At 37.1% G+C, this 15,475-nt stretch overlaps 1 protein-coding gene across 6 annotated transcripts in view; it reads right to left on the bottom strand.

Annotated features, from left to right (window-relative positions):
* TEX2 (testis expressed 2) overlaps positions 1–15,475 on the bottom strand; it is a 56,462-nt gene that overhangs the window by 8,579 nt on the left and 32,408 nt on the right. For all 6 annotated transcript variants that reach the window (XM_052808783.1, XM_052808778.1, XM_052808781.1 and 3 more), the window contains exons 3-8: positions 13,948–14,148; positions 12,037–12,373; positions 10,644–10,891; positions 8,000–8,149; positions 6,490–6,589; positions 1,609–1,741 (exon numbers count right to left, since the gene is read on the bottom strand). In XM_052808783.1, coding sequence (XP_052664743.1) covers positions 1,609–1,741; positions 6,490–6,589; positions 8,000–8,149; positions 10,644–10,891; positions 12,037–12,373; positions 13,948–14,148 — 1,169 coding nt within the window. The remainder of the gene's footprint in view (positions 1–1,608; positions 1,742–6,489; positions 6,590–7,999; positions 8,150–10,643; positions 10,892–12,036; positions 12,374–13,947; positions 14,149–15,475) is intronic.

The raw sequence follows: 15,475 nt of genomic DNA, 5'->3' as shown, positions 1-15,475 counted from the left end.
GGAAAAAAAAACAACGAAGCAACCAAAAAAAACCTCATTCCAACTAGAATACATTAGACTGCTCTTTATGTAAAGCTGGCGTGGTACCTGGCCCTGAGCATTTGAAACATCACAGCCGTGTGCAGGAAGCAATACAGTTAATGGTTATACCTTCAAGTATTTGGTTGCTTAGCTACAGACATTTACATTTGTGTTGCTGGGGGCCTACTGCTCAGCTAGAATCAAGCTGATTTTTAAATATGAAATCAATGTGTTCACTAATTATTTCTGAGGCCATTCTTGCACTAGACTGATACAAAAATATGCAAAGAAAATCCTGAAGGGATCGGGAAGAAAACAAGAATTCAATTTGTATAGACATGCCTTCTCTATCCCCCATTTTTTGCGTGGACAAGATTAAAGGGATTTTCCAAAAAATCACACCTACCAATTATACTGATGTAAATTCAGAAATATTTATTTCAAGCAGTGACAACAAGAATCTAGGTTGATTTTAAATCCTCTGAATTTCTACCAGTGTATGAGATCATGCAGCCATTAGTTTTTCACATCTATTTTCTTGTCATGACTGCACTGTAATATAGTACTGCTGTAAGTATTACTTCAAGATATCTCAGAATAAATGGTCAGAGCTACAACATGAGTATACAAAGCATCTAGTACCTTAATTCTGAAAGACCAGAACATTTTATTCATATCTAAACAAATGGCCTCTGAAAGACCAGAACATTTTATTCGTATCTAAACAAATGGCCAGATTTAGAGATATTTTCTTGATTCGTTGGCAGTGGTTGTACACTAAATCAGAGAACACCTACTGTTCAAGGACTGCAGATTTCTTAAGTACAAAGAGAATACAGCACAAAGAGAATCAACACTCCACAGCTGACAGGATGGCTATTTGACAGGTGTCACTCGCCAGGTTAATATTAATGGACAGATTGATGAAATTCAAACATCATAAAAATGAGAGGGAAAAGCACAAATACAAGTTAGGTAAATTACAGTATGCGTGTTTTCTAATTAATCCATCTACAAGGCATTTCACTTAGACATAGCAGGTAAATAGAAGCGGGATATGAGCAAAACCGGAGACTAAAGTAGGGTGTGATTATTGTGATAATGTGATTATTCCCATGATGCAATAAAGCTACTGAAAAAGTTTTTACATAACAATTACAGCCTATTTACCTTCCACAGATGTTTACCATTATATGGTTTACAACTGTAGCTGTACCATACTGTAGTAGCATGTTACATGTGTCTTATCTCCGTATCTGCATATGTGTATCTCCAATATTCAAGTCTTACTGGCTAAGACCCCAAATCAAGCATAAGACAAAACTAAATTTTAGTCACAGAACATTTTAAAATCCTACTAAAATACACATAAAAAATTATTGTACTACAAAAGCCTTTTATTAAGACAATTATCAATGGTGTAATCAAACAGTAAAGTTGCACAGAAAGGCTGAGTGCTACACACACGTATGCAACCACGCCAACACCTTTCAAACTATTGCAGAGCCAGAGCTGCATATATGCAAGGAAAATTTCACTTTTTTACTATGAAAGCTCTTGCTTGATTCTACCATTGTAATACCTTACCCTTCTCTGCCAATCTCTCCAACTTTAAGTGCTTCACCGAGTGGCTCTTTACCAAGTTTGGTCAAGTTCATCTTGGTCTCTAGGGTCATTAGAAAAGATCCATTGTAGGACATTTCCAAATCAATCCAAAGTCCTAAAATTAAAAACAACAACAACAACAAAGTCACTTTAAGAACAGTCACAATCATTTCATTTTAATGTCAAGCCAAAACTTGTTTAAAAAAGTCTATACAACACACTTTTTCCAAAGAGAAAAACTAATTTTTCATCAACCAATTATGTCATTAATTCACAAATAATTAAAAGCTTATCAAAGCAAGTTTTCCGTTCTCATTAAGCTTATGGAACAAAGTTGAATGTTCAGATATAAATCAAAGCCATGCTGAAAGATAGATCAGTGAGTACAGCTAATGATCTAAAAAAAAAAAAAAAAAAAGTGTGATTTATGCACACCTAAACTGCTTAAGAGATCTGAATCAAGATAAAGAAAATAATAGAATACAATCAGGGATTCACTTCAAAACTATTTACAGTACTACTCCAAGCCAAACAGTAATGGGGACACTCCTCTATATTACTTACACTGTCCAAATGAAGAAAAAACTTGAAATCCCAGAGCAATATTGCTTGTCATACATCACAACCGGCAGTCTCTTGCTTTCGACAATGGTGTATCAAAGAAGTATGAAAAGGTTTGCTCAGTAGCTCAGCTATAGGCATTCTTCTTATGACTCACAGCAAACAGGGTCATTACTTAGAACAATTCTAGACGTGTAGTATTAAGTTAAATCCTATTGTCTGGGCAGACTATTTGCTTATCGCAATCACAAAAAAGAATTGTTTTGGGAATAATTGCAAGATGAGGTCCTGCCTCTTAAGTGACACCCTGCAGTCCCATCAATTAAAAAAAAGCTGTAGGGTATTTGTGATCCAGAGATTAGAAATCAGATGCCACTAAGCATAGACTATGCATCTTCCTTTTCCAGACATTGCAGCTGCATACAATATGCCCTCCCTAACAGTATCTGGCACATCAGCTACTAATGCATTCTACTTTTAATTTACTTACTTGGAAGCAATTAATGGTAACTACTCTTTGGGTTTGATTGATCTAGAAAAGACACAGCTTTTCAGTTAAAGAACAACTGTTTTCTTTTCTGCAAAAATATATCAGAAGAATGGCATTGTCCTAAATCCCACCCATTTATATTAACAGAAATACACAAAACTCTAAAAGACGAGGTCATTGGTACACTATGAGATTACATGCTGGAAGCAGTACTGAAGGCAAGCTGCTTCTTTACTAACCCAAATTATTCTTTTCCACCATACAGGTTTTCTAATGCCGTTCTAAAACAAAACAGAAGAACTCAAACACAAGCTTATATAGATTATATAGATTTTTCCTCTTTACAGTAATGAAGGAGCAGTAAGATCACCAGAAACAAGAAAAACAGCTAAATAGACCTTTTGGATAACCAATGAGTCAGCATGCTTCAAACGTCAATGTTGTTTTAACAGTAGATCAAATTAAGCAAAGGATGCCATTACTGAGAGGGAAAATTCCTGGCCAGAAAACATTCATACGCATTTTCCAGAGGGAAAAAGGGAGGTAGGGGAGGATGAGGGGGTAAAGAATTGGGCAGATGGTACAGTTTATTGAGGTTATCTGGTTCCCTAGCCTTGACAGAAGTACAGTAAATACTGTAGCATATGCTGTCACCCAAATAGGACTGTATTAACAAGATTATTTTTTTTTCCTAACATTGGCTGTTAACAAATTTATAGTTACTTAGAGGAGCCATATAATAAAAAAATATTTTCTTCATAATCAAGCACTGGTAAAAAAAGTATGGATGAAGCCAAGAACATCACAACTAGTAACTGCATTTTAAAGCCTCACAAAAGGCTACCTCAAATGACTGATTGTTTCAAACACTTTAAAAAAAAATTCTTAAAAGTGTTCATTGTGGATACTGGCCTGAAATTTTAGAATTTTTTTTCTTCTGTGTGGTTTATTCATAGATCAACATACCAACAAATACATTTATCCTTATGAAAACAAGCATTTCCAGCTATCATCCCCTTATTTATTTATGTCCTTTTAAGTACAATAGCAAAACAAGTTATTTCAGTAATTATTCACTGCAAGCTCTTACAAACTCACATACTAAGAGTTCACATGTCGTTCGACAATATGAAAGAAGTTACAAGGACTACAAAAATCTACCATAAATGTTTGCTTGTCACAATTTAACTGAACAAGAAACTGAAGGAGTTGGTTGTTCTCACTGCTGTTGTGGGCAATTAATTGAAGCCAAGTATTCAGCAGTCTCCTAAATCCTATCTCATGACTTAGAACTATAGTCCTTGGTTACAACTAAAGTTATGAGAACAGAGAAAGTAATTTTTAAAAATGTTTAAATCTAGGCAAAGAGAAACACTCTGACAAGAACCCCAAAGCATAAGTTTGTTTAAAAAGAAACCACAAAACCACTTGGCAAGCATCATATAGTTCATGATTTTAAAAAGTTTTCACTTTGTTTTCTGTAACTCAAAATAAAATTTCTACCAATGGTGAATCCACTTTGCTACTGCGAACACCAGGGGATGTCATAAATACTGTGGAGAACCCGCTGCCCCACGCAGCAAGCATGCAACAAGGAGCAGCAATATGTTTTAGTTCCCCGAATACTGAGTGCACATGAGCTTATTCCATCTATTCAATTTTTATTTCTTTTAAAAGACAAGTTTTGTTCCTCATGACAACATAACAATTTGCTCTTTACAAACATGCTTTGTTTAAAAAGCTCAGTGGAAAACATACTTTCAAGAAGTTGAGAGCAAAGTACCCAGTGTTTTATAGATAAGGCTTTTCCCCAAAGAGCTGCAAGTCTCAAGTGAGATAAGGGCAAACAATAGCATTTGGATACAACAGGCAGCATTAGTTAACATGTTACGTATGTCCAAGAGAATTTTAATAATTCCCCAAAGTATGTTCTGTTCATACTTTTATGACGGAAAGGTTAGAGCTTACTAACCTTCTCATGCTTTTAGTCAGTGATTTGAGTGGCACAACATTTTTAATATTAGTGATAAAGTTTATTTATTTCCTCCTGAATTTCATGCATCTGGTATTCTTGCAAAGGTCTGATGATAACTGTTCATCTGAGTTAGAGAAGAGCACTGTAGTAAGAGTGGCAGACAAATGAGTCTTACATCAAAACTACAGTTAAACAAAACTTAAAAAGATCATGTCCAAACTATATAATACAAGCAAAGATGAAGCCTAAATTGCTTCTAAGCAGAAACTTGCTCGTTATCTAACACTGTGCACAGCTGAATTCTATCACGAATTCACCATCCTGGGGAACCACTGTTGCTTGACCTTTAAGAACAGTGAGTGGAACTAAGATCTTTAAGAGACAAACCACCTCAGTGAAGAGAAATCCCCCTCAAACCCCTGAGTTCGGCACTGCATTCTCCTCCAACCAGCGCTGTAAGAAAGGACATGGTACTATACACCTGTTGTGTGTTCAATACCCTCATGCTCTGGGAAGATACTACATAAAGAAACATGACAGTCTGCTCCTCACTTAGAAACACTGTGCATAGGAGAGCTAGTGAAGATTGATCCTGTTATGATTTTCAGCTAGTTATCTGTTCAAACTTTGCTCTGTCCATATTTGTTGTTATTGTTCTAAATATGCTCCTGAGACTTGCTGAAGTTAGGCTCATTGCTGGCCTGTAATTTACAGCCTCTCCAGAGGCTCTTGACACTCTTAACAAGTATTGTAAATTCATTAAATTCCTACCATCTCACTACCAGTTTACTGGTTTCAGCACCATCTAGAAATGGTTTTGATATCTTCATCTAAGAGTTGAAAGAGCAGTTTAAAACAAAAATAAGTTGTTTGCCATGCAATCCGTAGCTGCACCACAACAGGTCCTCCAAGGAAATATTTCCCTTTAGACCAATTAGAAACTTCCCATTAAATAATTCTCTTTCACTTCTCCAGCCCAGTGTAACAATATGGTAACTAAAGGAGTGAATGGAGCGAGAGGAGACAAGTTAAGAAACCCTTAATAAACTCAGAAACAATTTTAAATTAAGAACTGCTCTGATCACATGCCTTAGAAGAAAGATGGCATCTACCTCTCCTCACCATGTAGAACACTTTTGAAGCTAAAAAACATTAACCCAAGTTTGCCTTTTTGTGAAACTACTTAAGTGACAAGAGTATCCTCAAATATACTCCTGCAACCATATGCAAGCCAGAAAGAACAGAAAAGAAAAAAAAAAAAAACAACTTCTGATTCATAAAGCAGCAGTATGAAAGTCATTCAGCTTAAAAAAAAAAAATCCATGTTTAATATTAAGGACATAAAATGATGCTGTATTTTGAAGTTTCTTTTCAAAGCAACACTATATTCTTGTTTTAGAAGTTCTTACAATTGTATTTTCTGAATCGCTGTATTCAGAACATGGCAACTTCTCCTGAAGAGAGCCAAATCTGTTTTCTGCTATGGTACAAAACCAGATCTGTCTTGAGGAGGTGTACATTGCTCTCCGTAGTCCATGACAGAGTATCAGATACAGGTCTGCATCTCTGTTGCATGCAAATTTTAGTTTAGTTCGGTAATTATTTCCAATGGAAAGCCATGATTATATTTCCATACCTATAGAACTATGTTTATACGAAGCCTGATGCTACTACTATTGGAGATAAGAGACCACTCAGTACCTCCTCAGAATAAGCTCTTATTAAGCGTACCTTCCTCTGATTAAAATACCCACAAGATAAACAGATCAAAATTCTGTTCTCCACAGGTACAAAGGAATGAACCCAGCAAAACCAGAAGCAGCAGCATGTGTTTTACCTCTGTGATCAACAGAAGGTTTGAAGGCTTGAAGGATCTTCGGCACTGCTATCCCCATGTCAAGCTCAGTTAGAGTTAGCTCATTCATGAAGTACGGCAGCTAAAAAAACAGAACGTAAAAATCAAATCCATGTTATGGAACTAAACATCACTTCCTGAGAGAAGAAAGGTCATTAAACTTAAGGAATGGATTGAGCTGAAAAGCCACCAGTGAAAGAACACAAATACAATTACACAAATTTCTTCCAATTCTAGGATTTTGTAGTTATCAATTTCAAAATAATATTTTAGGGAGAGATTCAGCATCTGAACTTGGAATGTTTTTAAAACTATGCTGAAGTTCAGATGCTGACCTTAATCCTCCAGCATGCTTTTTAGTCAAAGCATGTAAAAAGCTCCAGAATGAAGTGTAAATCCTATTTTACTGTGAATAAAAATCAAAGACTTCTTTGGAATTTAAATTCAGTCACATATTTTATAGTTGCAGTTATATCAACGTCTCAGCTATTTTTATCTTTGGCAAATTCTTTCATAGCACAATAGCTTTTAAATCTGTATCATCGTTTTAGCATAACAGAGGCACAGAATCACAATGATTTGGGTATTTATTTACTGTAAGTATTTCTTATTGATAGAAATTCCACCTTCTGTGAACAGACGGTGCTTTAATCTATCAAAAACACATCCAGCCCCCATTCCCAGTCTTTCCACTTAAACTGTTTCCAATGTGATGCTTGGGTACCCTGCTGTCACAATTGTGGAAACAGCCAGGGCAGAATTAGGTTACTGCTTATTTCCCAAAGCACAAGCAACACTATCTCACAGCTGGTGCTGGCAGCTAAATTTCAGAGCTTTTGTCAGGAAAACTACATCTTCCTTTGCCTTTAGGAACAGGCAAACTCCTCCCCAAACATCAGGAGCTAAACAGGCCTGTGATTAACTGCTGCTGTTCAGAAGAGTTACAGAATGCAAAGGGAAGACCCAGAAGTCATTCAAAAGCACCACTCCTCCCTTCACCCTTTGAGCTTATGCAGTTGATGCACAATTATATCCTATCACCCCACAGACAGCTCTTTCCCTGACTATTACTCCCACTGACCTCTCCTGCAAGTACTGTATGTCTGAAGTTAATAGGAACACATTAGAATTGCAGTTCCCTGATCTCCTCCACCTTAAAGGCAATCCACTGTTTCCCAAAGCAGATTTCATAATTTATAATCAGTTCTATTTATCCCTAAAGTAAATACAATAATACTTCTACTTTTTACGTAAAAACTTCACAAATAGTTAATCCAGCTGTAGTTAATTTGAAACTGAAGCAGCAAAGTTAACATGTTGAGATCCTACTGTGAAACGGATAGCAAAGCTGAATTGGAACTCTGTATCACATTTATTTGTCTTTTACATGTAGGTGTGAAATAAGTGTTTCTTCTACTGTTTTAAAACTCAAAGACTATGTGTTTGTTTTCCTCCATAAGGAATGTGTCATGCAAGTCTCCAGATTAGTTACCTTTATTTTGCTAAGTTTCATTTGGATCTTCTTTGACACTAGATCAGACCAATACTTTTCTCCTAAAAAATCCCAAAATATTCTTCCAAGCAAAGCATTCACCCAGGCCTCCTGTTCTTCTTCTTCAGCTTCCACATGGGCATCTGGTAACTGAAAACACCCAGCAGATTAGTCAGCTCTCTAAATTCTACAAAGGTCAGAAAAGGCCTCATTTACACTGGAAAGTTCAGTGTCATAGCCCAGGTTAGCTAAGAACACTAAATGCTCAGCACAGATAGCAACTTTACAACCACATCAGCTGGCCTGACACGAGCTTGCTTGTCATCATCCTGACGTGCAACAGAATAAATGAGACCACATAGATATAGATTGACCTCTGGCAATGAAATGATAAAGTTGTATGCAATTTAAGCTCTGGCAGAAAAAGCAGATAGGCCCAGAATGGGCAGCCTTATAAATGAGTCTGTAGTAGAGACACTCTTTCTTCCTAACAGGATCTAGAAGAACCGCTACTCTACTCTTCCTTTGTTTTATAAAAAAATTGGAAAGCAAGACCCAATCTTAAATCCTTAAATCCAGTGCAGAAACATCACAAATAGATGATAAACAAACACAGTACAGGGAAACACACTCTCCCTTCCAATGTGTGTATATAGGCTTCAGGAACTATATTATTCCTTCTGCTGCATTAAAGGTTTTGTTTACTGTCCAAGAGGATTATGTCTTCATTTACTTGAGAACCATCTCCAAACACTGGGAGATATTACATGTTCGGGTGTTGCATCACTGACTACAGACACAAAAGCAAAGGCAGCTGGAATACTTTTGGGTGTGTACATGCTACCATGCATTTCATTAAAACCAGGAGTTTTCCATGAAGGAAAGACAACATATTTAGCGTCTCTCAACTGCTTGCAATGAAAGGAGAATTCACCACCTTTCATTATTATTACAGGCAGAAATCCTGAAGCCAGCAGAAAAGCAGTGCTTTCTAAGAGCAGTCAGGTAGATGCTATAGTTCTGAACATCATTTCTTGGCAAGGACTGCTCCCAATTGCTACAGCCTCATGCAGGCAGAATTGCTGGGTTAGTAGCTTCTGCTGTGACGCAAGTTTCCTGCCAGCAGCGTTGATCTATTTATAGAATGATTTCTGACACGTGCCAGATTCAGCAGTGAATTCATCACTGCTTCAGGGGTTGTTGGGAGCTAGAATATCTTTTTTTCCTGGGGGAACACAAGATGTGTTTATTTGTATGCTATACCATGGCCTCCTACTGCTTTCTGGACATTGTATGAAAGTCTGGCAACAAAGATGCATGACATGAATTACGTCTTTTAAATGAACGGTGATCACACTTAACATCAGGGATCCATTTACTAAGAGTGTCGTACTTAATATTAAGGTTCTGTTTATTAAGAGTGATTCAAATGCAGTCCAAAAGGCCAAAAGATTAGACGGAGCTATAGACATTGTCCACTATTACGCTGCCGTGTACTATGCAATACTAACACATCAGCCATTTTGTGTTGCTTTAAAAGATATTTAAAAATAGAAACCATAAAATCCATCCATCCATGCCTTACGTCTTTTTGAGCAAGACTGTCCAAATCAAGCTGTAGTCTATATGAGACCCAATTCCATTTCTGTCCCTCAATCAACCCAAGCAGCAGGTATACTGTAGTAAAAACTGTCCCACTGTTGTCAAAGCCACAGCCAGAGGGCTATCAGACACATACTAAAGGCAAATTCCTAACCCTATTCATGGCAACAGGGCCAAAACATTCTTGAGGAGAACAACTGAAGAGGTTAAGCACTTTCTGAAACATTCAACAGAAAAACAGTTCCCAGGTCCAAGACAAAAAGCACTGCTTCATGTGGTCCAGAGTGCACGAGTGAAGCCAAATGTAGGGCTGAAAACAGAATTTATAGTGTAGTATCTGCACTGAAAAACTTCTGTGAACAGTGTCCAACTAATACTTGTGTTATATGACAGTTCTGTCCCAATCAGGTGCTCAGATGCACTCAGGAATCATAGAAGGCCTTTAGCTCCCTACAAAGAGCAGAAAATAAAGATCAATTTTACTACCAAGTACTAAAAATTCCACTTAAATTGTTTCAACAAGCCCAGACCTCAAAAATATGCTTTTACTCAATCTACTTTAGAATATACACAGAAAAAAGTAACTTTTTACTGCTATTGGGAAACGAGGTTTGTGGAGGTTGTTGTTTTTTTTTTTTTTTCCCTTTGTTTGATTTAATCTTAAGCATAAGTTCTTTTGGGACAAATGTTTTTTGGGACACACCTGTGCATTCCTAATGAAGAAAATGTACAGCCATATTGCCTTCAGCTGTACAATCTTTTAGGTACAAGACACTGCAAAAGCCAGAAAAAACACAGACGTTCTTGGGAAATAAGAAATCAAAACTAAAGCAATGAAAAACTTATGTTACATTAAGAAGAAACTGTGGACAACAGGGAACTGGCAAGCCTGAAAACCCACACTGACATCATAAAAAGTTTAGGGCCAACCTGTAGTTACAGTAACTAATTTTTCTTTCTACACCACTAATTTTTAAAGTAGGAGTTAACAAGATAAAATGTATCACCACCTCCGATACATCTTTTGGGAGAAAAGTATTACCTTTTTCACAGCTGTAGGGCTGCTATCTGCGCTGAGGACTGGACTACCTGAAGGGCTTTTCTTTTCATGTGGAACACACTTTGCCATATAAATATTGTAGTCCAGAAGCATTTTCTGCCGCACATTGCCAGCCAGATCCTTGTGCTTTGGCTGGGATGCAATTTCTTCTGCACTTCCCTTGCTGCTGCTTCGGCTGTGTGTGAGAACTCCAGATTGACTATCAGTTCTACTGTGTGTTGGCAAGATCCCTAAATCAAAAGGAATAATATCTGTTTAACAGAACACTAATCAAACACTTAAAGGAACAAAATTAGCTTGCAGATTCAATTTATTCTGAAAAAAGACCGTTCAGAGCAGTGCCTTCTCCTTTTGAAAGGTAAAAGTAAATTCCACCACTGTGTGCTTAGGTGGTCCTAAACCCAAATTAGTCAATATTTAGTATGATTCAGCACTCAGCAGTATGTGTGACTGGAAAACTCAGCTGATCAATAGCATATTTAAATATGGACACTCACATATGTACAACATATGGCAGAATTCCCAACAGCCGTGCTGGGGAATGCCTAAAATAAAAGTCAGGTGATTAAAATGTACCTATAGCTTTTTTTTTTTTTTAATTTAATTATAGACTGTTATAATTAAAAGGACTGTCAAAAGCATGTAACTATTAGAATTTTAATTAGCCATTAATTTTGCATTTGCATTTTAAGAAGTTATGTGCCAGAAATAATGATGTTAACCAATTTTTAAAAAGCTTCTCAGAGAATAAAGACAGAAAAGCATGAGTCATTCAGATTTTAAATTATATCAGAGGATGGTTTAAATTAATATTTCAAACATTTGTTCAATACTGTAGACTAACATGTTCATTGGTTCAGATATATATATTAGCACAGGACTTTTTATTTAAACAGAAAAATGTGTTTTCTTGTGACATTAACCCATGAGAAAGCTCTTTATTGTTTACAGGAAACTGGAGCAAAAGGAAGGATGGAGAATGAAGAACAGGTAATAAGAGGACTAGGTCTAATACTGCAAATGTGGACATCAGTTCTAACACGGCAGAGAAAAAAAAAAAAAGATTGAACAATTCATCCTTACAAAAATTACAGGAGTTGTTACAGTCACTGAAAAATAGTGTATTCACATAAACCAGTCTAAAAATAGTAAGAATAGTCGGGGGCATATAGCCAAGTATACAGCCAAGAGAGGAAAAGGCAGGGTGGGAAGGTGGAAATGAGAGGCCAAGATAAGAAGCAGAATAGTGTCTTTAGTATTATTTATCTGTAAAGATCACTATGGCTCCACAGTTGCTATAACTACCACTTTGAAAATGTAACTTTGGTTTGTTTCTTTTAATAGACACTTTTACTAGAATACAAAATTTGAATACCTGGCTTGCTCCCACATAAACCGGATGGCTTCTTCACTTCAGGCTTCAGCTTGGATGCAAGAAGGAACCTTCTGAACCACTCCTCCTTCTCCCTACCTGTCCTTCCAAAGAGATAAAGCACTTGATCCTTTTGGCTAGTATACTTTGCTCCATCCTGAGGTTTCTTGGATTCTTCATTGTTCAAGTCCACTTTTTCAGCAGATAACTTTTCCTCTGCATTCTCTTTTTCAGTCTGGGCCTTAGCCATAAAGTCATCCTGTCTAGCGAGTTCAATGCAGATAGGGTACTTCTTATTCCAAATCCGTTTTCGTGCCAGACTCTTAGGAACTAGGCAAATCTGAATGATAGATGAAAGGGTTAAATTAACTTATTTTTCAAGTGTATCTTCTGCATTTCTATACTCACGTAAAGAACATAGGAATGCAAAAGACACAGATCCTACATTGTATCTGCTGGGTTTAACTCATTCTTAACTTATAGCTGGTTGATGTCCAGTCCATGCTATCACTACACCTCTGGTGAGCCATAGCCTTGGAATTAAAACAAAGGCCACTTAAGTATCTTAGACTTATACAATCACATGGATTAGAAACTCGGTTTTCATTTAGAAGATCTTATTCTCAGAGATATGCAGAAAAAAAACAGAAAAAACAAGAACCTTATTTCTGTGACCACGGGGTAGATAAGAACACAAACTGAGTTTTAAACTCAACTTTTCAGACCCGCCTCATGAAATCGAGTGCTTGAAGTTGGCAATAGTCACATCAAGTATGTAAGAAGCAAGCTATAGAATTGATGTGCAGATAATTATATTCTAAATTCAGTATATTCAGAGAGAATTGAGACAATGCAAGTGATGAGACGAGTGACAAGGTTTAAAATTCTTATCTAGGGGCTGAACTTAACCAGTATTCTCCAAAACCTGTGGGTAAATACCTTGGAGAATAGCCATCATTGGCTTATTACAGTCAGGACACTGGGCACTTTTGTAACCAACTGGGGCTGGGTTGGGGGGGGAAAGTACTGGAAATTTTTCTAAGATACAATGGGGAACAATTGTGAGTCAAGTGCTCTTGTAGCATGTGATAGCTTTGCTTGTCTTCATTATGGGAAAACAAATCTGCAACAGGCAGGAATCTAAGTTTTTGCTTTATCTTTTTCACCATCTTCCTTTAAGGGAAAGCAGAGCTGACACCAAGAACCTTTCCCATACTGACTTGGGGAAACGAAGGGAGGTTTTCCTCACTGTCCCTCTCTCCCTCTAACTTCCACAGACAATTGAAGCATAGTTTCCTCCTACATCTGTACTGCCAAGGCCCTCTATTGATGCAGCACATTAAAAAAAATCCATTCTTTTATTTTAATAATGAGGTATTGATGTATTACTTAATACAATGCCAATAGAATCAACCTCACGTGGCAACTCTTCATAGATTTGAGGGAGGCAAATAACATGTAGGAAAACTGTCCCAGCATTATTCTTGACGCACTCTTCCAACTGCAAAAATCCCCAACTCCTTCCCTAGACAGTGGGTACCAACAGCAAGTCATGTCTGTTCCAGCCACCTGCCTTGGGATAGAGACAACCACCAAAGATTATGCATTTTGGTGTAAGCTTCAGAACAGTCACGCTGTAATCTAATGCATGGGGAATGATTCTCCAAACTCCCATGTGTTAACTTCTGCTCTGAACTGACAGAGGAAAATCATGCTTTTCCCTTACCGTGTAAATATGTAATTTTTTCTAAATCCTGCTCAATCTTCCTCCTCAGCACAACCTTTTGCAAGTTAGTCACGATAAGTTTTGTTTACATAACGACAGAACATGAAACTAGATGAGTGGAAACATTTTAAAAAAAAGAGTTTCAAAGTATTCTTTGTTAAAATCAGATATAAGTAAGGCACACTCACCTTGCTTTCTGTAAGTTCATAAATTTTCTGGCTGACATACGTGACTTCAGGCTTTGGCTCATTGTACACAGCCCTTCTAGAAATATTTTTATTGGGTTTTGAAAGTCGCAAGGTGCTTCCTTCGAGTCGCACATAAACAGAGTGAGTCAATGTAGCATGGTATGTTTCTGGATCGTAATTATAAATTTCATTCATCCATCCCTAGCAAAGAAAACGCTTGTTAACAGACTTTTAAACTGCTGGAAAGCCAAGTACAGCATATACATAAAAGTTTTAAATAATTATCCAAGCTTTTGCCAAAGTTATTTCACTTATGGCACAAATAAAACAAAGCAGTAAATGCCCTAAATAAGATAGCACCAAACTGACAGCATGAGATGAGGACTGTATCCCAAGCACATAATTTGGTTTTCTGACTAAATTATTTTGTATATGCAGCACAGTGCACTCTCACCTCATCCTTGTGAAACACTGCGAGATCTGCAGGCAGAGGCTTGCTGTGAAAAGCCACAAGGCAGTCAGTAAGGGCATGTTGCAGAGCAGCCTGTCTGCTTAGAGCAAGTATGGACATTTTAATCACCAACAGTCAAGGCAAGACAAACAGTCTGCTTATAGACAGCACTGACATTTTAATCACCAACAATTAAGCACTGAGAGGAAGACCACAATGGAGTTTGTTTTAATGCACCATCACCGTTTAAGATCATTTAACATGATGTGTAACTTCCCAGTTACAACACAGGAGTCATACATGTGGATTAAATTTCATTTGTTTCTGTGCAGTGAAAAAAACAGAAAACAAACCAACCAGCCCTGCTGTAACAAGCCTGTAAGTGCTGACTCTAACTATGGGGGTGGTGTTACTCCTCTAACATCTGATTACAGAAAAAGCAAGATGATAAATGGGGCAGAAGACAAGCCAGAACACTCATTCAAGGAGGACAAGTTTTCCTTCTCTTAACTTGCCATACAACATATTTTGATTAATTACTTCTACCTGCACATCAAAACATATTCAACATTCATTAATGTCAATAGAAAGCGAAGGAGATAGACTTAAACAGCCATACCCTAGAGCATAAAGTAAAATGGCATCTTTACAAATACCTAGGTGAGTATAGTAGCGGGGAGAGCATCCACTGCTGGGAAGAAGGGAGAGCTGAAGGAGCATCCCTAGCATTCTTCAAAACAGAAAAGTTGTAATTACCTTATGCAAAACATCCCCAAAATTACTCCAACATTTTAACTTACTGAAGAAGTTTCCGCCCACACATAGAAATGTAAAATTTATTTTAATGCTCATTTACTTAAGTGCCGTATAATTTCTCAAAGTAGACAGCACACACTTTCTTAGGTGCCATAGTAACAGTGATATCTATGTTTTGCTTACTCTAACATCTAGCTCCATTTTCACTACAAACCCTGAAAAACCTAGATAAATTAGCATTTCTTTTATGTTCAGGAAAGATTAAGTCATTCATCTATGCCCAGCTCTAAAGCAGACTACCTCTTTTATTAACAGAAATAC

This window comes from Harpia harpyja, chromosome 14, assembly GCF_026419915.1.
Source record: "Harpia harpyja isolate bHarHar1 chromosome 14, bHarHar1 primary haplotype, whole genome shotgun sequence".
Taxonomy (NCBI): Eukaryota; Metazoa; Chordata; class Aves; order Accipitriformes; family Accipitridae; genus Harpia; species Harpia harpyja.
The sequence above is the reverse complement of the archived record's forward strand: the minus strand, read 5'-3'. Positions and strand labels throughout refer to the sequence as shown.